The following is a 27,336-nucleotide window of genomic DNA, read 5'->3' on the forward strand; positions in this document are numbered from 1 at the left end:
CACACACACACACACACACACACACACACAGGGATAGCTGCAGTTGTTTCCATTCACACAGCAGCATTTTGAGTGTTTTGCTCTTCCGCCCTTTGAGACGCGAAAATGTGTCAGAGTGAGACCTCTTAATATACAACTACTCTTTGATGTCCACGTCCCCGTGGTGTCCGAGTTCTACCGGCTGCGATGTGTTACGCGCCCCTGCTTTAGAAAAAACAGAGAAGGAAAACTTCATAGAAATGGCGGAGGGTGCAACGACTCTCAAAGGCTTGCGAGCCCAAATGGGTAAGAAAAACCTTGGCAGTCGTGGTTACTTGTTAACTCATTTGTGTCTCGCAGGGTAGTAAGCACTTTGTGATGTTTGCTGGCAACTGCCGCCGCTCACCGGGTTATTTGAACGTGTTGTAACGCGGCCAGCTTTTCTGGCTAATAACGTTAGCTCGCTGTCCGGTTATTTGCCGACAATGGACGCGGAAAATTATATTACACGTTATAAAGTGGTTTGAACTCAACAAACCTATTGAGCTTATAGTGAGATATTATCGTAGAAGCCACAACGAGCAGGTTTAACTGAGTGAAAGTTAAGTAGCTACTAGTTGTTAGCTAAAGTTGCAACGTTTTATGTTGTTTCCCCAGAACCGGTTGACATATCACGACTTAACTTGTCTGGCGCTTAGCTCACCTAGCTCTGCTTTAGCTTTGATTTTATCGCATTTTAATCACGTTGTTTGACGAAGTGCTGATGTTTGAATGTGTGAGTATACACAGACAAACTCTGTGTGCTTTGTAAACGGAGCTAACTGCTTTGTAACTGACAAACGACAGTAGCTTAGATAGCGTTGCTCATCACTCGGGGATTATTGTCAAAAGTGATCTGCTGTCCCTGTCAGGAAGAGTTCAGGAACCGCATTGCTCTTAAAGTTGACAGCGATCTGTGTTAGTGCCCACCGTAGAAACCAACAGCTTGTTTTCTCTGACCACAGATCAGCCGGTTCGTGGTAACGATACATTTGCAGTTTTATAGCCTCCTGCTTAAAACTCTTCCTATTCAAAGTGCTCTGTTCTCTCCTATAACCATCGGCTGCCAGTTATGCATATATATTGACATATGGCATAACCCCCTCCAGTCTGCAGGGAGTGTAACTATAACAATGTCTGACCTAAATTTGAGATAAAGCTGGATTGTCAGACACAGAAGTCTGATAGGAGAATACCGTGTGTCTGCACGTTGCTTTTCTTGAAATGTCTCGATGCAGTGATAAGTAAAAGCCACATTGCATTTATGTAAATAATACTATGTGGGCCAATTCTGGCAGCAAAGTCTTTATCACTGCTTTTCAGCTATGCCTCAGCTGGCCTCTTTTAGGCAGACTTAGACATGGATGTTTACTGTGTCTGCATCTGCGGGCATGAATGCACAGTTTGTTATGACTCGAGCTGCAGTTGGACTGACGGTTTTTTAGTGTTAAGAGGGAGTTTTCTGCATACCCAGTGTGGGTGTAGGCATGTTTTACTCCTGGCAACAACTGGACCATATTTAGTGCAGCTCTTGTTCCTGTTTCCCTTCACTTTTCCATTCAGTATTTTCAATCTGGAATTCACATCCACCCACTTCTGTGGTTTTATGAAAATATCCACCAAGTTTAAAGTGATGCTGAAATGATGGAGTCCTGGCTTTGTGAGGAATAAAAGGATCTTCTGGACAAAAGTTTTGCTCGGCCCTCAGTCAGGGCAGGGGACTGACAATAATAAAATAATGTTAGGAATCTAGCTCGTGTGCACGGCCATTTCCACAAGAATGTGAGCAAGGAGAAAATGTACCCTGCTATTATGAAGGAAGATCACACTGCTGCAAGTCACACTGCAAGGTTATCCTCATCCTGGCTAAGGATCTGGTACTGCAGAATTAAAAGCATGAGAAATATTTCTGAACTGGTCTGATTTGACCAGAGGAGGAAATGGACCAGCCTCAGTTTCAGTGTGCACAGCGTCCTGGATCTGTCCACTTAGCCTTGCTTTTCCAGCACAAGTTTCCCACCCTCGTCGTTCTAAGGTTTTAAATTGACTAGTAGGATGTGTTACAGTATACACGCACACACACCAAAGATTTGAATGGCAAAACGTGTCAATTTGTATAAGCTATAACTATGATCAGTGTGTTATGTGAAGTCTTGTTCATAAGGCATCAGTTTATGGTTATACATCATAATTATTTCTAGTTTTTTTTTTTTTTTTGGGGGGGGGGGGAGTGGGGTTAATTGTTGTTTTTCTTTCATTTTAACTCTGGTCCTTAATTCCCCTTTGAAGCCAGTTAAAAATTCATCTCATGAGAGTCACTTTCTCTTGTTGATTGCAAACAACTTCATAAAAATGGGAAGCACCTTGTCTTTGGGGCACAGTGTCAAAGTTTAATGTGGTGCATTAGCCACAGACAGCATTAATATCAGATGTTTGAATGAGGGGTTTAGCAGATGTCAGAATTTATGTATTTCTCCTAAAATGTTGGAACAGGGATGTTTGGTTCGGCACTGTTGGTTCCAACTTGTTTTGGTTTAGTAAGGCTTATAATCCAAATAATTACAGGTTGTAATAGATAAGTTTTTAAGACCATATTATACTATATACTGACCATATTTTTTCTCAACCAAGATTAAGCAATAAAACAAAATAATAAATAATAAAGCTGTAAGTACTCCCAATCACTTCTTTTATCTTAAAGAAACAGATAATAGAGTCAAGAGGAATTGTATTAATAATTATAATCAATAGTGGATTTGCAAATGATTAAATCCTTTTAATACCCATCTCTGCAAGAGTCTGTAGTCCCTATGAAACTGGGATGTGTAATCATTATCCTACTAGTACTGGAAATAGCCAAGGCTTACCTTTGCATGAACAGGTCTAGAGTAATCCCACAGAAGATCTAGTGTGTTTGTGTGTGCATGTGAGTGCATGTTTGTGAGCATGCATCAGCGGTGTTATCTGAGGACCTGAAATCTTGAGCCAGCAATGCGTAGCTCTGTGCTGTGGAAAGCCAAGAATGTTAATGTTTTCTTCACAATATAAGGCGGTCTCACTGATCTGAGTAAAATAAATTAAAGAAAAAGAACTATTTGTTGGCTCAGGTTTTTTCACAGTAAATTCACCTGTTATATTTGGAGTGAAAAGTCCCTGCATGCCATTACTGCTCAATGCCAAATGGTCGTCCACCCGCAGACACTTCCTGTGCAACAAGCTACGTAATTATACCATGCTGCAAGGCACTATAAAGGCTGCAGTTAGCAGTAGGGACAGAAAAAATACATGACCAGCTAATCTAACTCCTACTTCTCTCTTATATTGTGTGTGTGCTTGTGTGTGTTTGTGAGATTCCCAAAATACAAAGCTCTTGCCTGCTATTTAGGGAACTAGCATTTGATCAGTGCTAGCATCAGACTGGAAGTATAATGAAGGCTGGCCTGTTTCCTGTTTAGTGTTTTTGTCTGGACTGCAGAGCCAGGTCATCACTGGACCCCTTGGTGGTGTTTACTGCTGCCATAATAACCCAGCAGCCCCTCAGTGTGTATGTGCTGCAGCCAGAATGTTTTTCTGGTGTTTTCTGTGCATCTCCTACTTCCTTAAATAGTTGCATGATGTTGTCATCAGTATCACAGTAGCTGTGCCAATTTCTATTCAATGAATATGTCACAATATGACCAACTGGATTAATCACAGGCTAAAATACATTGAGCTACATCACATGAAACTACATGATGATTTCTTTTGATGACTGCATGATGAATGAGCAGATATGGCACAATTCACCCACTACAGACAGAGTATTTAACTCTAAATTTTTTTCCAAGACTACCACCTACACTGAGCAATGGATTATCTAGCTCAGATAATTCCATCCATCAGTCTGGTGTATATTTTGTTGCCAGATGAACTCTATCCTGTTGAAGCAGAGTGTGTCTGCAGCAGCGATGATGTATGCTAATGTGTGCAAATCTCCATAGTGATGGAGTGACGAGAGACAGTCCTTCTGATTGGCTCTTTCTTTTATTTCTGTGAGCACACCTGGCTCTCTTGAGGTCTGTTGGGAAAACAGGACCTCTTCCCCCATCTCATCAGAGCACTTCAATCAACACATGAATGTGCATGTCAGCAGAGAGTATGTTCTTTTTATTCCAAGGTTTCTGTTTATGACTTGGTCTTATTTTGCTGCTTTCTTATCTCTAAAAAGTAATAGGTTCACTGAGTGGGTGCATCTTCTGTGGTTGTTTCACCCAGGAATTCAGCAAGATCTTAACACCATCATTGTTTGTGACAGAAAGGTTTATTAAACTGGATATTAAAGCTCTTGATTTACCTCTAAAGCAAGAGTCTGTATAGTTTTAGGTAAACAGCTGTTACCTACTTAGCTCCTTTGCTTTCCTGTCTGCTTTTACTTCCCTCTAAAAATAACAGTGCATTTGCTAATGCCAGTTAGCTTGAAGTGTGAAGTCTGTCCTGCCATGATTCATCAAAATATAGCCCCTTCATCGACTGTACTCTGAATCTACCAACCATGGGTTACAATATGAGTATCAATTCATTCACAAGGTGATTCTGCTGATAAATACACTGCATATTACACAGTCCAAATGTGAAATAATTGTTGCTTGTGAGTTGACACTTGTCAGATGAGTCAGCCTTCAAAGCTTTACCACTCTGTTCTGTTTATTTGACTATGAATCATCTCATTTTAGAGTCCATGTCTGCCTTTATACAGGTCTAAGTTGAGAGGCACTTCATTCATCCCGAGCTGCTCTGTTAATCACTAAGCAACAGTTACCTTGTTACAGAGTGCTTGGCATTCTTTTTTTTTTCAGCCTTTTTTTGCCCTCATATGAAGGTGGAGATAAATGGAAAAAAGTGAGATATGATGTGAAACAAAGATTCTGGGCCAGATTCAAGGTCAGGACATTTCAGTTACATGATCTGCATAACTGATCACTGAGCCATCAAGATTCAGCAGTTTAGCATCTTTTTTGTTCCAGACAGATAAATGCGTTTTAATTTTGAATGTGATTCCTTCATGCCCATGAAATAGATTGTTTTTTTCCTCTGAATACAGACCAGCTTCTTTAGGCCACAGTGCCCTGTCTGTTTTTCCAATCTATTCTCTTGAATAAAGAGAATGTCTGTGTTGTCAGGAGGTTAATAGCGGTTTCTCCAGTGTCCTAGAATCTATCTGCTAACTTATACTGATACTTATACTAAACAGAGTGCAGTGTGATACTCTGCTCACATGCATGATAGTTTGCTAAATAAATACAGAGCAAACTTTGTATTATTTTGAGTTTCTGCATGTTTTATAGTATGTTTGGTGTTTAGTCTATTATTTGTGGTGTTGTAGGGCTCCCACCACATGCACAGTGGCACAGAACTGGTGATTAGTGGAGAAATTGGTGAAATTAGTTACTCTTGTGTATTGAAAAGTGCAGTCAAATCACAGGCATCTTCACTGACCCAACATTTGGCTTACTCACCAGTGCAGTTGATGGAGGAAGTCTATAGGGACTCAGCTGCAGACTTTGACCTTTCAGAATCATTGACTGGAGAGCATTGATGCTGCTGCAGAATACAGATAATCAGTTCCTTGGCAATCACTTGCCCTGTTAGCTCTCTCTCTCTGTTTGGCTCCTGGTCTACCTGATATATGGTTTGTTATAGCTACATTAAGAAGATTGTTTTGTCAAAAATGTGTGTTAAATAAGCAGTTTTAAAACATCTGTACAGATTTTCCTTTGGTTCAGATGTGCAGTTCAGGTGTAAAAGCATATTTGATAGTTATCTACGTGTACAAAGCTTTTCACTGAATTTGTTCATCTAAGCAGGGCCTTTTGTCATTTCTGCTTTCCAGAGAAATCCAGATTTGTAGAATTTTAATGACATTTCTGATTATGACATTATTGCAGGGAGATCATATAAATTTGTGTGATTGTTGTTGTGTGATACTTATCAATATTGCCAGATAAAATTATACCCACCCCTATTTTTGATATGACCTATGGCAAAGAAGAGCAGATTTTAAAATTGAACATCTGCATTATGTTGGAAAGAAACAATAGAAATGTAGGAGTACTAGAGACTTTGTTATAGAGGAGCGGCTACTACAACCTGAACATAGCAAGACCATAAAAAATGAAGCAGTACATGTTGAGCCAGTGTAATGACACAACAGCTGTCATCAATTGCAGATAGAGACTGTCACGTTTTAGTCTTGCTCCCAGTAAGACAGTGTTGTTAGTGTGGTTATGCCCTCCTTGGAGGGTGCATATGATCATGACTCATCACACCATGCCACAAGTGTGTTATACCAAGCAAATAGAAATTGTGTGTTTCTTATCTTGTCTCTTCCCCTTTGGAAGATGAGCTAGAGGCAGTACCATTCTACAGAGTACAACAGTAGTTTGGCTTTTTTCTGACACTATATCAGACAGATGAAGCTGTTTTTTTCCTCTCATTTTGATGAACAAATCTGATTTTCATTTATTTTTCCACATTTTTCCTACCTTCCAAGTTGTTGTTGCTTTCATTGATTTAGGTAAAATACGGCATTAGTAAGGCATGTGAATGCATGGCTTTTCACCAGCCCAACCAGAGCTTTCTAAACAATGCGCAAAACATGAATCAGTGGGATGTTAAGTACATGTGATTTGTACTACAGTAAATGGGGTAAAATTTGTAGAAGGACTGTGGTCACGGTGACATAAGTATGAATATAATTGAAAGTTTAATTATCATTATTATTAATTTTAATGATTGTGGCAACAGTAGAATTTTATGTTAGTGATGGAGATGGTGAGAGACTTTCAGAACACAGCTCAAAGTTTTCATCAATAATGTGAATATCACATGACTGACCATCGTTTTGCCCCTTAGTCAGCAGTTCTGTAATGCTGAATACACAGAGGGAAAGAGACCAGAGAAAAGGCTGATATTACAGCTCATAAAGCTTGATCATGTCCACACCGTTTCCTTCCTTCCTGCCCCTTGTATCGCCTAACTGTGATTTTTCCTGTGTATAGTTTTGACTGAAGAAAGTTCCTTTGACCCTGTGGTGGTCCTGGTGGAGAGAATTGATGTATTTGCTACCTTTTTAAAAGCACATTTGTAACCCCTGCCTTAATCTGAAATTGCTCAATAGCCTGTTCATATCAGAAAAAAACATTTGTGTGCACACTCATATTTTCTCATTGTGGTGATAGAAATCACATCCACAAAGAAAATCAGTCCAAACAGTAAAATAAATCAATTTGCTGTAAGGATGATATATGTATTGACACAGGAAGGCTTATGTTGATATTCTGGTTTGTCAAGATGGATTAGCCAGTGCAGTGGAAATTTGTCCTATATTTGTTATGCTGTGCACCCCTGGGCATATCAGCGTTTTACCAGGAAGGTCACAACGGTTTGATTCCAGACATGTTTCTTACAGCAGCCCATCCCTCCCAGCTTGTCAGAGAAGGCTGTGTATGGCTGGCTACAGGGTTTACCATGAGCGGGGGGTTATGTCTGATGGCTGAATAGCTGGATTGTTCTGTTCCTTCAAATCCGCTGGATCTCTCTAGAACTAGCATTCCTATGGAGAGCAAACAAAGCACAGAGGAAAAACAGCTGATTTTAACTCCAGTAGCTCGGAGTATTCCATCCAAAGCTATTCTGATTCCTTCATATTATGTGATGTACCTGCTTTGTCAGACATGACATTATGTGACTCTAGTTCTCTGTGTGTAAACTACGAGTGTCTTGTCTGTTTTCCCACACACAGCTGCAGCTGCACAGGCACAAGCTGAGGAGCGGCGCAGCCTGGCAGGGAACAGTCCAGGACCTACAACCAACACACCAGCTAAACCTCAAGGGTGTAGGCCAGGTAAATGACACCACACCTTGACACAGAAACAGATTGGTTCTCACAGATACTGCCCCGTCCCCACTCTATTGTCTTCCATAATCTGAACCTATTAGATGCAACACAATCCACTTCCACCACCCTCTCAGTGTGGCTTGCTGCAGGTAAACCTAAGTCGTCATCTTATTACTGTAGCAGCTGACAAATCTCATTAATGACAGTCACAGGCATACATCTGCCTACTTGATTCAAAGCCTTTGTAATGCTACACTGCATTGTAATCTTCCCTTGTGTTCTCTATATATGCATTGCTACATGTTTTACTCTTTAATCACACACTGTATTCACATGTATGTTTTTGCAGTCCTTGACGGCGCCACACTAAGAATAGACGACCGACTGCGAGTGGCAAAAGAGAGGCGAGAGGAGGCAGAGAGACAACAGGGTAAGAGGGTGATGCCAGTTTTGTGTGAAATTATTTTAGCCAAAGCCAGCTCTAATCTCTTTAACTGCATGTGAAGTTTTCCCTGTTAAATGCACAGAGATAACAAAATGTATTTCTTGTTAAAACAGAAAATTGTAGTATTTTGGTGCCAATAATTTTCTCATTAACCACAGTTTCACTAAAGTAATTATTATTAAATATGATGAATTCCATCATGTACAGATATTTTAGAAAGTCCTTGTTGTTCTTAACAGAGGGATTATTACTTTAAGGCTTTTTGCAAATATAACAAGACAACATACTAATAAATAACTTTTTTCCTCTGTCCATGCTTGCACATACTGTATATGCGGTCAGCTTTGCGAGAGTCTCAGATCATGGAGCGGGAGCGCAAGGCCAAGCTGCAGGTGGAGCGTCAGATGGAGGAGCGTCAGAAAAAGGTTGAGGAACAGCGAAGGAAGGAGGAGCAGAAACGATTGGCTGTGGAGGAGAAGAGGAAGCAGAAACAGGAAGAGGAAAAGGTAGCTGCAGCCTGGGTAGAAGCAGAGTCTGTGAGCCTTAGAACTTACTGTTGCTCAGTTAATTTGACTCGTGGACAAAAAAGAATTACATTTGCATAGAAATATGAGTTTATGTTGCAGTGTTTCCGTTATAGATTAAAAAAAGAGAAAACCTATTGTCATTCTCCATATACAATATTCAGTATAAAGGGGAAGTGCTATTGTGAAATAACAAATATCAGATACAATAACAAAAACAAGTACAAACTTACGTAGTACAAAAGTTAAATGCAGTGAATGCTTTAGGTTTAGAGATGAATGTTGTTCTGCTCTACATGACTTGCATTTTCTCTTCCTCTGCCCTTGCTGTGTTGCAGGAGCACTATGAGGCGGTGATGCGGCGGACATTGGAACGTAGTCAGAGAGTGGAGCAGAGGCAGAAAAGATGGTCTTGGGGAGGACTGTCCACAGACTCCGATGGACGAACAGGTAGAGGGTCTTTGCTTCACCTCACCTTTCTTTTTTGCTTTTCTGTTTAGTTTGACTTCAATCATCCACTTGCAGCAGCGCCTTAAAGAGGCAGTTGGGATATGTGGAGAGTGCCTCACATCTTGAAAAAAGATGTGAAAATTCACAGTGTGATTGTGATTGTGTTTCACCCAGCTGTTTCCCATCTTTTCGTTATTCAAAACAATACAATACAGCGAGGTGACTGCACCTTTTTACTTTTTCACCAGGAAAATCTAGGAGAGTAAGATGCTGCAGTCACATTCAGGGTAAATAGCATCACTTCAAGAAATTATCAGAAGCAGCTATATTAACTAGACCTTGATAGTAGCTAGTTGGGTGTCAGTCAGGCATAAATGCATAACATACATTTTTTTAAAGCTTGTCACCTTAATAAGTTCAAATCAAAATGCCCAAACTACGATGTAAAACTGTGAAAGTGGTGCTGTCAGATGTTACCTATCTGTCAACAACTGTAAAAGCCCAGTTCTGGTTTTTCAATAAAGCAAACTCATAAAATCCAATTCATTGACTGAATTTAGAAAAATTACATGTAAATAACAGCTGTACCTGTCGTCTGTAATGCTCTCACAATGCAACATGCATGAGATCACGCAATTCCTCTATACAGCTCCTAACATTGTCTTCTGCAGAAATCTGCTTAAATATAACATTTGTAACTTTAAACCACACGGGCCATTTAGATAACATTTTGTTCATATTGTTGCGGTATCAACTGATGTCTCCAGAGTTAATTTGGTGCCAAAGTTGTAAATACTCAGGCCAGTGTATTTAGTTCTTTAGTCACTAGGTGTAAAATAAAGTCTGATGGCAGACAGCCAGGTTTCTCCATCATCTCTCTCTCCTTGTATGAGGGATGTGCCTCATCTTCTTGTATTTTATCGCTCCTCCCTGAGAGCTGTCTTTTCCCACAGGAGACTCTGATGCCAGCGCCTCATCTCCAGTAACTATAGTTATCTCCCCTGCCTCACCAGAAAAGCCACCAAGGAGTCGACAAGGTTCTATTTGTTGATAATTTGCTCACAAATGTAGCAACACAGCATGGGCTGGCACTGGTACTACAGATAGCATGGTTACCCACTGTTCCTCCCACCAACACCCCCTCACCCCACCAACCCGCACCTGCAGTCTAACTGGCAGTTTTTCACTAACAGTTGTTGTATGTTCTGAATGTGCCTTGGGCTGGTTGAATAGCTGAAAGTGTAGCTTTAGGTTTTTCACTCATTCACACTGTTGAGCACTTGGGCCACATGGGCAACTTCGCATGGGAGCCTAATTGAATGTGCCAAAAAATGGGACTAATATCACCTCTGGATTCTCTGGCTCAGATCATGTAATGCTATTGATGCTCTCTTCTTTGGCGTGGTCAATCATTAGCATCTATTGTTTACTAACCACAATGCCTGGCTCTGAAACCACAACAACTATGTTATGGTTTTTTTAAACTGTACATTGTCATGTTAAACATGATATTTACCAGTAAATATATACTCTATCTCATCTGTTTTGTTAAATATCTGTCATCAAATGTGCATTGCATTAGTAGCACATTAGATTAATGGATGAATAGGAATATTATATCAGTCTATACAGTTATGTAATTTTATTTTGGGCGTATTAATGATGGCACATATCACCCATTGCATATTAGGGGTATTAGGATCTTGCAGAACCTTGTAATCCTTTATGTGCACCCAAATCACCTCCCCCATTGGCTAGCCTCTAGTGTAAACCCCGCCTCCCTTGTCTGTCTTTCCTCCTCCCTCTTAGTGGACAAGCGCTCCACATCCACCATGAACCTGAAGCAGCCGTCCGAGGCTGGCATCAGCAAACGCCTATCCTCTTCCTCTGCCACCCTCATCAAATCTCCTGACAAAAGTAAGTCTCCTCTACACCCACCTCCTCATTTGCTTCTTCTCCCACTCCCTCCTTCCCTTCCTCCCACTCTCCCTGCATTCCAGTGCTGTGTCTTAACCAAGGTAGTACGTTCCAGACGGTCTATTATCAGCCAGATAAATGTTTTTCTGTGATTATTCGTGTACTGAAATCTACCAAGTGATAAAGGTGTAGATAATCTGGAGCAAACCCATTTTCTCTGCAAGCTTAAAGTGAACTCTGACCTCTATCCTCTTCATGTCCAGGATTTTTCACACAGGCTCAATGGAGCACAGACAGACTGGTAAAAATGCTTTAGCTCTCTGTCTCTGGTTCCAGCTAATGATAAATTAGCATCACCTCCCAATTCTGCCACATCTATTCACTGTGCACTTCTGCAAAATATAATGAATGAAAATATAATTTCCGAATCTTAAGGGGTCCCAAGCACCAAATGATTTCTTAACAAATGTTCTGTCATACTGGTATAGATGGCAATTTTGATTCAGAAGCAGTGTATTTGATTCTTGCAGAAAAAAAATCAACACAATCAGTTGATTCATATCTCTCCACAGCTTCTAAGGGCTGCCAGTGCCATTTTTCCTCTTTATTTCTCAACTTGTTTAATAATTATGCTGCCACTCTTCCTTTTCCCAGGCCTGTGAATACATTATAAAAAGTCTGAGAGACTTTTGTACCATTCACAAGAAGACTGTTGTGTGAATTCACCATTGGGTGTTTCATCATTGTCCCTCAGGTGTTAAGCCAAGGAGTTCGTCTTGTAACCGGTTGCCTAGCAATGGCAGTGCCAGTAAGGAAGACGGCAAAAAGCTTGTGGAACAGACAGGTGCAAAAGATCCCCTCTCCATCCCACACTATGCTTTCATAACTAAGATGGTGTACAGCACACAATTTTCCAAACCACTACAGGTTATAGAGAAAATATTTCCATTACAATATTCAGCTCTGTCACAGCTATGGTAACCACATAGCAAGCTGACTTTGTACATACTAATGGGTTAAACATTCATAACTACAGGTCCCCTGTCGTACTATTAATATTGTACTAATCTAATTTAGAGTGTATCAGGTAGTATGATCAGATGAGGCAGTTACTCTTCTCTGTGTATTTAGCCAACTTTGAAACTGGGGCATCAGCTGCTGTCAGCGCTAGCCTGGTGACTCACATAAAACCTAATGAACTGCACATGATGCGTAAACTTGTCTTTGGGGATTCCTTGTTGACTCCTTCCTAGTGCCTGCTTGGCTGTAACTCCACTTTCATGTCCGTAGGCCGTTCCGTGAAGAAGAGAAGTTCCTCCCTCACTCGAGTAAGTGTGGGCAGAGCACAGACCCCTGCCAAGCCTGATAAGGGGACAACGGATGATCAAGGTGGCTAGCATGAACAATCAGCAATAATTTTTTTTCATGCCCCTATCTGCATCGCTGAGGCCTCCCTCTCTGAATAACAAGCATGTGGCTCTGATGTTAATGGCTTGCTCATTATGAATCTGCTCGGTTTTTTAAAGCCCTTAACAATACTGTCTGCAACTGAGAGGTTTTAGGGATAACATTCTCATCGGGCTCATTTCAGTGTCATGGAGCTACAAAGGACTTTTAACTGGTCAGCTCTTCTTGCTACATATTCACTCTGTCCATCCATGCTCTCCTTCACCCTCTCATTGACTACTGAATTACTCCTAGCAGCTGCTAAGCTTCTGTACACTGTTATTTGTCTGTCTTTTACTGGGAACACTGTGCTCGTTCCAACTGTGCCAGAAACTCTCTGCTGTCTCACTCTACCAGATCCTGTGCCGTGGCATGTTCCTCACTGACAGCTGATCTTGTTTTAACCTTTCGTATCGTTTTCTTTTCAAGTGTCACCCAAGGAATGGTTTTGTTGTGTGTTGTGTGTCTGCACTAACACAGCATATTGTTTTGTTGTCACAGGGTGTTGATTGTTTTCTCCCTCCCAGATGATGTCATGACTGGATTTAAGTCACTGGGCTCGTGCTTCAGTGTGGTGTGTGTCAGTGCCATCCCACCATAGCACCCCCAGAGCACAGAAATGACCACAGAAACTCACTGCAGTCTATGCATTGCCATTAACCACCAGTGCTTTTGTTTGTCCAATACCCATGTCAGCCTCTTCATGTCGATGAGTTGTAAAAAAGGTCCTGTCCTGTACAGATGTATGTTCTGTGTGGTTAACCTGAACATTAATGCAACACAGCTACCATCATTCATACTGACTTCTCATCTGCAATTAAACGATTAGTTTAAAGTTACTTAGCCCCAAATCTCTCACACACCATTCTCTTTATGACTGTAACCTTATCACAGACTACTAAACCAGATACTTCATACTTGGGTGCAGAGCAGCGAGCCATGCTGCCATGCTCCAGGGGCTAGCTCTCATCAGCTAACAAAAAACAAGTCTGTCGACAACAGATGTCCTCTCAGTAAGGGGCTCCAAAAGGAAGTGTGACTCTGCAATCTCCTTTTGAAGAGGTAGTGTTTAGGGACTTGTGGCAAAATCAACCCGTCAACACTTTAAATTGTTCTGGTATGACTTCTACTTTGTAGCTGAGGTAGCAATGACCTAAATGGGGGATTGTTAATTCTTTTATTCCATGAAAGCAAGAGTTCTTTGTGTCTGCTGTGAAATCAAGGTATATAATAGTGCTTTTATAACATGCTGACTTGCTCAGTGCCAGCCGTTGTACTACTGAGAGAGCTGTGGTTGGACTCTGTATTTTAATTTGTTGATTCAAATTTGGCACCCTCTCTAACTCAGCCATTGAAAAAATTGAACAGTAGAAAGCTAAAGAACTCTTGTCTGGTCACAGTCACTTGCCCTCTCACTTTTAGTCTGTTTCACTTCTCATCTTCCTACACAATAGTATTCCTCTACTGTCTTTGAAGTTCACTAATGGTTTGTTTTTCCCCATCAGCACACCTTCCCCTGGCTCAAGGAACCATTGATTTGACCTCATTGTCTACTTTAACTACTGTCCTAACTGATCTTCAGTTACCAGACAATCAGTCTTTGGTCTGTCCCAGTATTCTTCCATGGTGTTCTTTCCTTACTGTCTTTCACTGCCAGTCCTCACTTTATTAACAAGATAAAGACAGTTGATAAGGAGCCCATGTAAGGTTATTGACACAAACCGTAACCTTTGGTTCTTCTATGTTGATTCTTTCCTGTTGGTTAAATCAAATGGTGACCTTTCTAAACGTCATTGACCCCCCCACCCCCTCTTTGTTTTGCCTTGTCATCCCCCATTCTTGCCCACTCTGTCCTCCTTGGCCTCTTTGTTCTTCTCTACTGTTTTCGGGTGGTTTTTCGGCCGTGTAGCTCGCAGGCCTCCGGCCGGTACTGTGGATGGAGGGGTCCTTAGTCGCCTGCTCACCCCCACCCAGGCCTCACTAGCTAGGAGCAAGAGCGCCGCTGCCCTGTCCGCTGAAGGAACAGATGCTCCAGGTAACCTCCACACAGGAGACCCTGACAGAGAAGAAGGATGGCTAGATACAGATCCTGGGCCTTCCTACTTACTTTTATTATATCAGTAAAAAGTCAACCCAGTCACCCCCAGAATGACTTCACTAGATCTGAGCGCATCCCCACACCCTGCTGCAGACCCTCATGCTTTTGGAACAGTCCTTTGAGAGCAAATGGTGGCCTCTTAGTGGTGGTGGAATTATAGATGTCGCTGCAGCCCTCTTTGTTTAAAAGCAGCTATTGTAACAATCAGCTGTTTATGTGATGTACATAGTTATTATTTGTTGCAAAGTACACTCATGTGAGAGTGCATAGTTACTCAGTAAATATTGACACACACACACACACACACACACTTGGGCCCCAGCTCACATGCACATTCAGATTCAACACAATTGGCTGTTGTGTGCTGAGCTGGGCTGAGCAGGGCAGGCTTGGCCAGGAACATTTCTCTGCATCTGAGGAGCCTCAGGGTCCATGCTGGGAGATTTGCTCTAAGCTGCTTACCTGGTTGGTTCTTGTTACGTCAGAGCAAGACTGATGTGCTGTTGCATGTGTTCTCATAGGGAGACCATGGTGCTGGGAACTCCCAACACATGGTGCTGAAATAGTAATTACTGGCATTTCCATAGATTATAAACTTGAAGTCACATTTTTCAAAATCAGTACATCCCCATTTTGCTACAAGATTCTGGGTTGCACATTTTGTAGTAAAGTATGCTCTGAGCCCATCTAGGTGGGTTTTTATGTCTCACTGAATGACTTGCATGCTTTGGGTTTTAAATTAAGCATTTCTTTGTTTTATGCTAAAATAAGGAAAGCTCTGCAGCACGTAGGCTGTCGTTGAACCCTAGACAACACTTATTGAATCTCCTGAAACACACTGATGAATACTGCCTTTTCTTCTTGTTGACTGTATGTTTCTAAGCATATAAAGGACCATACTGTAAAGTAGTGACTCACTTCAAAGCTCCAGCTGTATTCCTAGTATTGGTTTTAGGTTGTGGTGTTTATTGACCGGCCATTACAAACCCATTAGCAGCCATAGAACTTCTGCTAAGTATAGCCCCAGCAGAAACATGACACATCCGCATTAGCAGCCGCAGTGGTAGCTCATGGCAGGGTAAGTTTCATAGTCACTGTAGCTGCTCAGTATGCAGTCAGAATGAATTACAGAACACAATTGCGACCAGGCTGTGGCAGGGAGAGTTCTCCAGGTCTCGGGATTATCACTGCTAATCCCTCAGTCTGACACAGCAAGCTCATAACCAGTGGACTACAGTATTTCCTTCAGCAGAAGGACTCAAAGACTGCAAATTACTCATCTAGTTACTGTATCTGAACACAACAAGTGACACTATCAACATTCATGTTGTGTGTTTATTGTACTAATAAATCTGTGTGACGTGTGTGCAGTGTCAGTGTTGGTTGTACTGTGTTGGTGGTAGGTATTGTGTAGTGTGTGCTGTGCTGTGGTGCTGGGTGTTCAGGTTTGTTCATGTTATGTCCAGAAGCTTTGGCACCTGTGGAGTATCTGGGGCTTTTATGAGATTGCTGCTCTCTGCTCTTCATGTCTCCAGTAATCTCCTGCCCCTAATCAAACCTTGAGAAATCAAGCTGATGCCTGCTAAAAGTGCTATACCTAACAAATGGCTTTTTTGTGCTCTTGTCCCCTTACAAAAACACTCCTCTGCATTTCTTCCGACCATCATCTGCTCTTTCCTCTTCTCTGTTTTTCTCTCCCGCTTTCCATCTCTCTTTCCATCCACTCTCTTTATTCTTCTCCCCTTTTGCTCTTTGCTGCTTTGCTGCCCAACTCGACCGCTTGTCACACCTCCCATTGGTTGTGCTCCCCTGGCCCTGCGATGACTGTGTCCTTTACCAGAGTGTCACCTGTGTCCTCGCTCAGCCTCTGCGAGTCCCCTGCACCCACCGCGTGGACCTGTGCGCAGCCGTAGCATTGACCGGCAGAAGAGCGGCATGACCACGTCTGTTTCAGCTGACGGAGCCCTTGACCCTTCACTGGTGAGAACACACATCATTGTTAACATTACTAACACTGCTGGCCTTCAGAGAAGGCTGTTTGAATCAGACATTTACGAGAAGAAATATGTTAATGATCAGCTGCAGTAGAAGCTTTCACTGCAGATTGTTTGATTGCCCCACTGTCTCCCTTCACTGTCTGTTCTCCCTAACTCATGCAAGTATCCATACTTACCATGCATCTAGCTGTAGCTGACAGGCTGATGTTATTTCCCAGAGGAGAACTGTTTGCTTGTACAGTAGTGAAGGGGAAAGTTGCTGACAATGATTAGATAATGTTGCATTTAGTGGGTCCAGTCACTCATACTTTTGCATAATTTACCTGAGCTGGGTACCCAGCTGTCAGTGTTGTATGAAAAAAACCTTGCTGTAACATAACATATGTTTGTTAAACTGTCAACAATAATATATCAGTTTGAGAATTGTATTGATTATTTTTACAGTGTGTAAAAGTAATCTGAAGGATAATGTTGAATTATTCTACAGCACTGTGTCAGTCAGTTTGCATTTCACTGGTGGAGTAACCTGAAAGCAAGGCTTTAGATTGTAACTCTGATCTTATCCATATTCAAATTACAGAGTTAGAATAGATACATTTAAGTTAGTACATGTGTGAGACCGTGAGAACTTGATGAGAGGGAGTATGACAGTCTGCTTGTGGAAATCAAGATTGATATGATATCAAAAAAGATTTTTAGAAAATTGGATAAAATTAGGATACAATTTAGAGAATATTTTGCAGCTCAAAGTAATTCCTGGAAAATAACAGTGCCGTGTTTGTAAAACCACACTAGTTAATTACCAACAATGTTATGGTATTGTTGTGTGAAAGTAATTGAATTTGACTTGAAAAAGATGGACAGACTACAAAAGCATTTTATAGTTGACACATAATTTAATTGTTGGTAGCTCTAAAAGAGAGGGGTATATTTTCCAGAAGCTGACTAGAAACCAGCATGAAGTTGAGGCAATGACAATAAATGTATTCGTTAGTACAATGAGATGTCATTACGCAGAGAAATATGTGGATGTCACCAGAGACTTTGATTCATACGTGCATATCCGGCTACATTTGCCTGTCAAAGTACTTCTGCAGGATGCTAACCATAGGGAAATGTTGTTCCCCCAGCTGCTGTTTGACCTTTGCTGGTTACTCATAATTGAACTTGTTCCTACATTGGCAGAATTTTATCCTATGTGCTACCACTCATAAGTGATTTTTCAGATGTTCTTAGTTGGTGGCCTACAGTGCCTGGTTCTCTCTTATAACCGGACTGCCATCCCCCTCCTTCTCCTCTTCCTTCTCTTCCTCCTCTGAGGCTGTGAAGGGCCCCATTGTCACAGCATGAGACAAAGGGATTCACAGTGGCCTGATTATAGACAGATCATCCCATGCAAAGCACACCCCACCCTGACCCAGGGGCCTAATGTTAAAAGCTTTTGACTTTCCTCACCTTCTCATTGTCTTCTTTCCTCCACATGTGCAGATTAGTGTTGAGATAATTGAAATTCACGGCCTTATTCTTATCACTCAGGCACTGCATGACACTTGGTTAAAATGTCCACTACATTAGTTTGCCTGCCTACAGTGGGGATATTTCTTTCAATAAATGATCCAAAGGTGTATAAGAAAAAAATCAATCAAAAAATCAGCTCTGTAGGTTTTCTGGAATATTCCTTGTATCCATCCTTTGCTTGTGAGAGGATATAATGAGGGGTTTAGGATCATGTTGGTACTGCTGTGTGTGTATTTGCTATCAATTCTGTCCTGCATACAATGACACTGTGTCTATATACTGTTCTTGCTGCAGTGCTATAATGACAGAAATAGGAAATGAATGTCTCGTCCCTGTTATGAAACTGTGCAATTGCATGTTTACTGTCCCTCTTTTTCTTTCCTGTTCTCTCAAGAGGATGATGATCAAGCTGTGTGACCACAGCTAAAATGGCTTCTTATGTTCATAAAGATAATGCATTGTATCAATTTTTTCAGTGCTTTATATTTGTGTCTGTCTGGGTGTCACATGAGTGACCTCACTGTGCCCCATTGTTATCATGTTTACAGTGCCAAACAAAGCACATGGACATTAAAAATAGATGAATTAAAACCTGATCCATGGCCTCCTTCAGCACTGTGTCACCTTTTGATGTTAGTGAAACTAAAAGAGGCAGAGGCTGAATTAAATGGTCAGTCTTCGTTTTAGTTACATTTACTTTGTGTATTTTCTACTTGATTTTATATAAATTCCTGTTTCTATCTAAATATAAGGGCAGTTCTTTTACATAGACAAATGGTCCCCAAGACCAGATGTAGGGATCAGAAGATGATAAGTGGGATTAAAAAAAAAATACAATATTTCAGCTACATAAAATGATGTTTTTGATGATGTTTGATGATTTTTCTCATTTTGTGGGGCCTTAAAATCCTTGACATAATCTCAGAAGGAAAATTTGCTCTTTGGTTTAAATGTTTACAATTTATGTCCACATTAGAGTCATAAAGTATGTTGTGGACTGATCCCTTTTTAATGCCAATACAACTTAGTCACATAATTTAAAACTGTTTTGTTTATGACGTAGTGATATTTAAATTGACATTGAGATAGGCTAAAGTGTTGTGGATTAGTTGTGCACTCCTACAATAATCTTACTTCAGAGGTTGTCATAAATTCCTTTTTCTACTTCTTCTTTTCTGTTGAACTACAGAAGGACAAGCCGTTAACATCACCTGGGGGGCAACGTCCCGCCTCCCCATCCACCACCCTGGGACGCAACCGCTCACCGTCCCCAGCCCCCAATCCAGCTCCAAAGAGGACCCCCTCACCGGCAGCAGCCAAGTAAGGCAATAAGCCTTCTCCAATACAGCTTTAGTGATTTAGATATATTTATTTTAGATTCTCTTAAGGGATTGAAAGCAGCCTCTCATTTTAATTTGATTATAATACACAAAAGGACATAACTCACACTTTATTCTTACAGGCAAAGTTCCAAAACACGCCCACCCTCACCTGGTGCAATGAAACAGCGTCCCCCATCGCCCCAACCTACATCAGCCAAACCCCCACCCATCCAGAAACCAGCACTCACTCCAACAGGGCCCCCTACTTTGCGAAAGAGAGACTCAAAGTCCAAGGAGCTGTGTTCTGTCCAGGCTGTGGCTCCTCAGTCCTCTGACACCAGCAAAACCAAAGACAAAGATGGTGAGTTGGTGAATTCTCAGTGTTAAGTAAGCACCTCACAGTATGAATGTGTTGTTGTACTGCAAAAAAATATGTAAGCTGTTTCGTATTAATACAAAACATGTGATATAGCTTCATATAAAGGCAAAAATAAGAGTCATAGTCAAGTGACAGATTTTGATTATCCAGTACCAGTATTTGCCAAGTGTGATTCTGTGTTATTCTGGTGACCAGGATGTTCGCACTGGTGCATCCAGACATGCTTCAATTTCAGAGAATACAGTGACACAGCAGAAAAAGCTGAAATCTTTTTGATTTCAAGTGAGTGAATATGACTGAAGTTTTTAGCCATGGAGGTCCAAACCTACAACATTCTCAAAAAGGAAGTAATTTCTTTGTTCTGGCATTTTACCAAGGCACCTCTTGTTCCAGATAATTACCTATGAATAACTGGGTGTCCCTTAATCTGCTGCAAGTAAATATTGTTATACAAAAGCTTTTTGCTAAAAAGGAGGAAATAATACCAAGAGGGAGGGTTTTTGCAATAAGATTATAATAATTAAAACAAAAAAGAGTCCCTTTGGTAATTTGAATTGTTAATACTACAGAAAAAAGATGTAAGAGTATTACTCCAATTGTATTTTCAACAAGTTCAAGTTTTTCATAATGTTAGCTAACTTGGCCACTTGCATGGGAGCCACAGTAATGGAGTGTTCCTTGTTCCCTTTTGAACTCCTGCTCTCTGTCTCTTTCTCTGTTACCAGCGTTACTTAGAGCTGCACCTTCACTTTGAACAGACTAAAAATACATCCTCTGTGATTGTAGTTTAATACTGCCTCAAGGAACAGTCTATTTGGTTATCATCTGTTTTAATAGATGTGTGTTACTGTGCTGCAAACTGACGTGGCAGAAGCTCAGTTTGCAATAAATCTCAGTGGAGCAGGAGACCTATTAAGTCCCAGCTGGAGTCACATCCTGTTACAGATCTAGGGTTGTTGCTGCTGCTGCCACCTCATGGAGAGAATCATGCTCTGCAAGATAAAATTGCTTGGTAATGGTTTGATACTAAGGCCCACAGGGTAAAGACTGTTACAGTCCTATGCGTTACATTTGTGTTAAAACAAAAATGTTGTAGAAGACACAAATTATTTTTTTCCCTATGTAATTTGATATCATTTAAGTATATATTGTGATATAGTAACTTTTAAGTAAATCACAAATTAAATACCTCATACATTAAAGTACTGATCGTGTTAAAGTCTTGGTCACATTGACACAAAGATCACATAAAAATCTAATTGCTATATCCTCTTCACTGATTGGCACCACTGCCTTCCATAACCTAATAATTATAAAAGATATTAAAGGGATAAATACTGTTATAGAAAAGACAAACTAATATATATCATCACTTTGCTCTAACTCTAATGTATACTCCTACATAGCATGATTGGAGCAGAGATTTATCATGTGAAAGTTACACAAGTCAGTATCAATCATCACTCATCCCCCAGTCACCACATCCTGATGCTTTGGCTTCAGGTCAGCACTACAATGAGAAATCGCTGACAGAGTGACAGAAGGTGCTAAATGTATCTTCTACATTTGTCTTTTCACCTGTCAGACTCTAAGGCCTCGACGGGCACCAACTCAGCTGCTGAGGCAGCCAAGATCCTGGCGGAGAATCGCAGACTGATGCGAGAGCAGAAGGAGAGAGAGGAGCAGCTCCGGGTACAGAAGGAGGAAGAGGAGAGGTGAGGATGCTGAATTGTCAAGTGAATCCCTTGTTTTATCTCCCACAAGGATCATTTTGTTGTCACTTTGATTATGACAAGGATGCAGCAGTTATGATAACAGCCAAGTACCATCAACAACACTGATACAATTGCTTTTAAAATGTTCTCAAGAGGACTTTAGATGTTAAGTGAAACTGAGTATATTGTCAAACATTTGCTGCTGTTTCTTATCCCTATCCCAGGCTGAGAAAGGAAGAAGAAAAACGTTTAGCAGAGGAGGCTCGACTAAAGCGCCTGGAGGAGGAGAAGAAGCTTGCAGAGGAGAGAAAACTGAAAGAAGAAGAAGATGCCCGCCTGGCAGAGGAGGAGCGGGTGAGGCTGGCAGAAGAGGAGGCACTGAAACAGGCTGAGCTCCAGAGGGAACGGGAGGAGGCCGAGGCCAAAGCTCAGGAGGAGGCAGAGAGAGTCCGTCAGGAGAGAGACCGCATCATGCAGCAGAACCAGCAAGAACGAATGGAGAGGAAGAAGGTGAGATGCTTGGATAGAGGAGAGAACCCTCTTTTTAGTTAGGTCTTGCTTTATCATCAAGATCGAATAGTGTTTGTGAAGAACTTGAGGCTTTGTTTAGAACAGCAGTCTGACACAGAAAACTAAACTGGTGCACTGATCACTGTAACAATGAATGCTTCATAATGTAACAGCATTTTGTAGAAGAAATCATTTATAAAAATATTCTGTATTCTTTTAATTTCAGAGAATTGAAGAAATAATGAAGAGAACTAGAAAAGGGGACCCAAGTGACCTGAAGGTGAGCTCACATTTACTCAGCCTGCATATCTTTAAGTGTTTGTGGAGGAAATCCTCCACACTGAGTGTGTGTGTGTTAACATCTTGATCGTGTCTGCCTGTCGTTCCTGTGCAGAGAGATGATGATAAATGCTCAGATGAGAATGGAGATGAGGGAGGGGACCAGAAAAACTGTGAAACCAAGAGTAAGTGATTCAGGATATCAGAGTGCATGAAACTTTAGGCATCACTGCATTTTTTAATTTGGTATTTTGTCATTGAGAGTGAAGGCATGTCTTTTCCATCTTTGTTTTTGTTTGCATATACTTTACATAAATACCTTGTTTGTGTGGATTTACATAATTCTCTATGTCTCATCCAAATCCATTTCCTCAGTTGACGGCCTAGCCCAGGTGGATGACATCGCCGGGGAGACTGACAGAGATGAGTGCAGTCTGTCTTCTGGCGAGCCGGTGAAACAAGAGGGGCCCCTGGGCAGTGTCAACGGAAAATCAGAGACTGATGACAAGGAGAATAACAATGGCATAAGCACAGACGAGACTCAGGCAGTAAGGTATGACTGCAGAAAAGAGCATTGCTATGAAACACCCAAAAAACTGCAAAGTCACGTACACTCCAAAAATAAGTGAGGAAACTGGAGACAGGCTCAGACTTCTGTTGACAGTACTATAATTGTTAACTGCTGAAAATTTACCAGCTTGAATAAAAATATGGCACCTGCACGATGTGTTTAGATCAGAGGAGATCATATTGATGCAAAACAAAACACCCACAGCTGCTGGTTTGTATGTAAAAGCCCACACAACAGCAACTGCATGTCAACTCTCCATAAAAGCACCAATCTCCAAGCTCCTAGCTTAGACCCAGGACATCAAACTAATGCATTAACAAAATTAAGATATTTTTTGTTTTTTATAAACACTCACCATTACATACATACATACTCATGTCTTTTCCTCAATATACTTTACCTAGCCTGCCCAGTTAGTGTCTTCATCATTTGTGATGTGAAAACATCTGATTTCCACACAGACAGACAGTTGAGAGGGTTTGGTGTCTTCTCAGCTGACAACACAAATCATCAACTTGTAGGTGGCAGCTCTAAAATTAATGTACTTATGACCCATATTTAAGGATTTTTTTCTCCAGTAGGGGAGGGAAGTCAGAAAGTAATGAGAGATGGACCAACATCGGTTTTTGCCTTTATGTGGGATTGTTTGTTTGCTTAACCTGCTGCCACCACAACCTGATCCCAGATAGGCTGCAGAGGATGGATGGATGGTTGGATGGGTTCTTTGCTGAAAAACCCCAGCCATATCCTTTGTTGGACTGGATTTCTTTCTGTCATCATGCACTCACTTCTCTCCCTCTCACTCTGTTACAAAGTTGGGTTGTGTTTTGTCTTTTATCCCCCAAATCATTTCCTAACTGCCTCCCCCTCCTCCCTTCCCCCTCCTCATTCCAGCCCAGTTCCTAAAGGCCGCCTTGTCGAGGGTTCAGAGTTCCTGAATGAACAGGACTCAGCCAAAGTGGGGCTAGTCTCGAGTCTGAATGGTAAATCCAACCAGTGGAGCTTTGAGGAACTCATTGACCTCAACGTTCACTCTAAGACTCGGCCCCTCATCGAGGCAGAGGACTGTAACCAGGTCTTGATCAACTGTGATGGGAGCTCAGATGGGACCAGGGTAGCCTTCGAGGACAAGGGAACCCCTGTCAACACCCTGCATTCCCCTAATCAGCCCATAGAGGCCCTTTCAGGTGAGGAGTCAGTTACTCATTCATATAGTGGAAACGCACCTTCAAGATAAACCATAACTCTTTTCTCCTTTGTCTTTGCAGAGATTTGATGCTGCAGCTGTCACTGAGAAGCCTCTCACTGTTGCACTCCTAAAGTTCCTGTCCAGCTGAGCTCCTTTAAAAAAAAAAAAATCCTCTACCAGTTCCAAACATCTTCCTCCTCTTTGTCCTTCTCCTCTTCCAGAGGAAGAAGCACAAGGTGAAGTGGAAAGACCACCCTAAGTGCTACATTTCCAGCCTACATGATGAGGAAACAATTATATTAAAATTATATATTAAAGAACGTTATTCTTCAGGGAAATTCCATATATTCCTTCAATGTACTTGCTTCAGGTCTCTTTCCTCTTCGTCTTGTGTTTAGTTCTTCTCCAGATGTTTTTTTTTCTATGTTGTGTCCAATTTTGATGATGTTTTTTAAGAGCGTTGTCTTTGTCAGGGGTGCGTTGTTGTAATTTATTAATTTTGGCTTCTTTGTTATTGTAATTATTGTTATTATATGTCTAGTTTTTTTTCTCTTCTAAGAGAATATTCCAGGACACATGCACGTTAGGCTACGTGAATATGAGGAAAATATTGTGAGTTAATGGAAGGAACGTTATTACACTCGGTTCTGTTGGGGGGGGGGGGGGGGTTTGCATGTGATTCATCTAAATTTACTTGACCGGCTGTTTTTTGCAGCATCCAGCAATATGGCCTTACCATTTTTCCCCCCAACTTCTAATTTTTAAGTGTGAATATACTAAATTGTTTGTGCTGAAGCTCATACACGCACAGGTTAGCAGCCTCACATCATGTGCTTACAGTTTGGGGGGCAGGGGGGGTTGATTCTGTATTCATACTCTTTATCAGATCTCTTCACACACCTGTCTCCCAGCTTCCAGCTTTCTCTCCCTGTGTTTCCTTCTTCTTCTTCTCCACTAGAGGGATTCAGGAGCAGAGCTGTTACATTTGATGCTGAGGAGTGTTGAGATTAAAGACAACACTGTAGTGAATTCACATGTTCGGTGAAGTAGGAGCAGTTTGTTGATTTAGGGCTCACGGTCCATTTAGGTTTTATTTTTTACATATGTATATAGACTGTATGTTTACTAACATCATTGTAATTTACAGAATTTGAGTTGCATCCAGTTTTAGTCTCATCTAAAGTGATGACTCCACCGACTGCATCTGTTTCACTGTTTAGATAACCCTAACTGTGACGCACCACCTTAACACAGGCGAAGTCCATTAGTTTCATTCATAGCTGCCTCAGAACTTCTTAAGGTAGCATGTGTTTGTTACTGAACTGAACTTGAATGTTTGGCTGTTCTGTCATGATATCCAGAGTTCACCTTTACTGAAACTAGAAATCAGGTTTTCAATTATCTGGTTTTAATTTGAGCTTTACCAACACATCCACACACACACACCTCCATCCATCCCATCCTCCATCATTAATTCCATTTCTTTTCCTACTAATATCCTTCTTAAAATTCCTGTCAAACTAGCTGCTGCATCTGACAAAATGCATTTCAACTATTTTTTATAATATAAAATTTGGCTGTTTGTTTATATCTGAAAATACATTTCTACATATATTTAAGTGTTATTGTATTGTGTATATAATCAGTATTAGGCAAGTGAAGCCATGTTTAGGAGGGAGTGGTGTCAGGATGTGGATAATTGAAGTCTCTGTGTATGTGCTATAAGTTTAATGTTTCTGTTCTTGACACGGGCCCTGTGACAGCGTAGTCAGGTTAGGTTTGGGCAGCCTGGAAAGTCAACATTTACATGAAGCCCTCTTCCATGAGAGCTCTGCAAAACAAGGGCCCAAGTGGGGACCCTCTACACGTTTCTCAAAATATGGTGTGTGTGTGTGTGTGTATATTTGAGAGCTTTCAGTCCTGTATCTCCAAGCCCTAGTTTTTGATATCACCTCACTAAGACTAAACAAGTTGACATTTTGATGGTGAGCAGAGCTCTTACAGCCCTCAGTGACGTGTCTGACCCATGAAAACAGTCGTAGCTGTGCCTATGTTTTATATAATGTCAAAGGATGTTGGTCTGGTTGGCATATCAGCCCAGTTTGCAACCATTCTCCTTTGTAGCATGAGGCAGGGCACATCCACTAAACAGAATATGACATGGGGCAGACTTTTTTTCCATATTGTTTTCTGTGTGTTCTGCGTTTTTTAATTAACTCTATTGAAATCTTGAAATTCCCCATGCTTGAATAATCCAAGCATAAAGTTTGGGGACCTTGATTTTTGCCTTGTTCTCTGCTGTCTAACTAAAATCTCTTTGTATATAAAGACTAAGGGGCTTTTAGATCTTAGCTTTGATTAGTAAGCTCAAAGAATGTTAACAGACTCCATAAACCGTCCTCCATTATTTACCATGTCTCTCAAAGCTGCTGGCTTTTAGCTTTCATACATTATCCATCTAGAAAACAGGACACTCTTTGCACTGTCACAAATTACTCGCTGTATTATAAGAATGGTTACTGAGGAGTAGCTTTACTGTACAGACTCGTAGGAAAGTTGTGTGATATTCTGGAAGAAAAGCAAGTCATTACTCTCTGGTTTGTTCCTGCTCAGATGTTTTAAAAGTCTCATTCATAACCCATAACTTGCCTATACCCAAACTCCGCCCAAACCTTCCCTATTCTTCTTTCCACTCATGAGTAGCACCTGTTGAGGGGGCTGTTGTAGCTGCTGCTTGAACAGATGCTGTATCTATTCCAGGTCCTGCTGCATCTTTGAGGACTTGAGTACAGAGCGGACTGCTCGTAGTCCTCAACATTGATAACAATAGGATAGAACGGTGCCTTAGATTGAGAGTTAGTATTTTTATCGTATCACAGTTAACTAAGAAAGCTTGTCTTTACCTCAGCCTCGACAATCAGTCTACCCAACCAGGGCAACTGTGTGAATATGAATCGTTCTCTGGAAGATTTACAAACCTAACAATGCCCTTCCACAAGTAAAATTTGTACTGTAAATATATCTAAAGTGTACTGAGATGATACAAACTGTTAAAACAATAAAGTCTTGCAGAAATATTCCT

The 27,336-nt window shown here is 41.1% G+C and overlaps 1 protein-coding gene across 9 annotated transcripts; it reads left to right on the forward strand.

The window, feature by feature from the left end:
* Nucleotides 1-131: 131 nt before the first annotated feature.
* On the forward strand, nucleotides 132-27,331 carry map7d3 (MAP7 domain containing 3). 9 transcript variants are annotated; one of them, XM_018660236.1, is made up of 20 exons: nucleotides 132-285; nucleotides 7,799-7,900; nucleotides 8,244-8,324; nucleotides 8,682-8,845; nucleotides 9,202-9,313; nucleotides 10,267-10,350; nucleotides 11,123-11,230; nucleotides 11,985-12,074; nucleotides 12,521-12,619; nucleotides 14,586-14,711; nucleotides 16,615-16,754; nucleotides 19,479-19,609; nucleotides 19,752-19,972; nucleotides 21,576-21,705; nucleotides 21,930-22,215; nucleotides 22,442-22,495; nucleotides 22,610-22,679; nucleotides 22,870-23,047; nucleotides 23,960-24,252; nucleotides 24,334-27,331. In XM_018660236.1, the coding sequence occupies exons 1-20, from the start codon at nucleotides 147-149 to the stop codon at nucleotides 24,339-24,341; spliced, it is 2,616 nt and encodes an 871-aa protein (XP_018515752.1). In that variant the 5' UTR covers nucleotides 132-146; the 3' UTR covers nucleotides 24,342-27,331. The 9 variants fall into 9 exon arrangements, with proteins under 9 accessions (XP_018515752.1, XP_018515753.1, XP_018515756.1 ...); XM_018660237.2 differs by having other exon boundaries at nucleotides 16,639-16,754; XM_018660240.2 differs by lacking the exon at nucleotides 14,586-14,711.
* The last annotated feature ends 5 nt before the right edge of the window (nucleotides 27,332-27,336 follow it).

This window comes from Lates calcarifer, linkage group LG8 (genome assembly GCF_001640805.2).
Source record: "Lates calcarifer isolate ASB-BC8 linkage group LG8, TLL_Latcal_v3, whole genome shotgun sequence".
NCBI classification, from domain to species: domain Eukaryota; kingdom Metazoa; phylum Chordata; class Actinopteri; family Centropomidae; genus Lates; species Lates calcarifer.

Excerpts from the sequence above, each read along its gene's own strand:
- map7d3 (XM_018660236.1), top strand. The coding sequence starts at position 147 with ATGTCCACGTCCCCGTGGTGTCCGAGTTCTACCGGCTGCGATGTGTTA. Across the intron at positions 10,351-11,122 it reads GCCACCAAGGAGTCGACAAG|TGGACAAGCGCTCCACATCC; the intron begins GTTCTATTTGTT and ends CCTCCCTCTTAG. Across the intron at positions 19,610-19,751 it reads CCCTCACCGGCAGCAGCCAA|GCAAAGTTCCAAAACACGCC; the intron begins GTAAGGCAATAA and ends TTATTCTTACAG.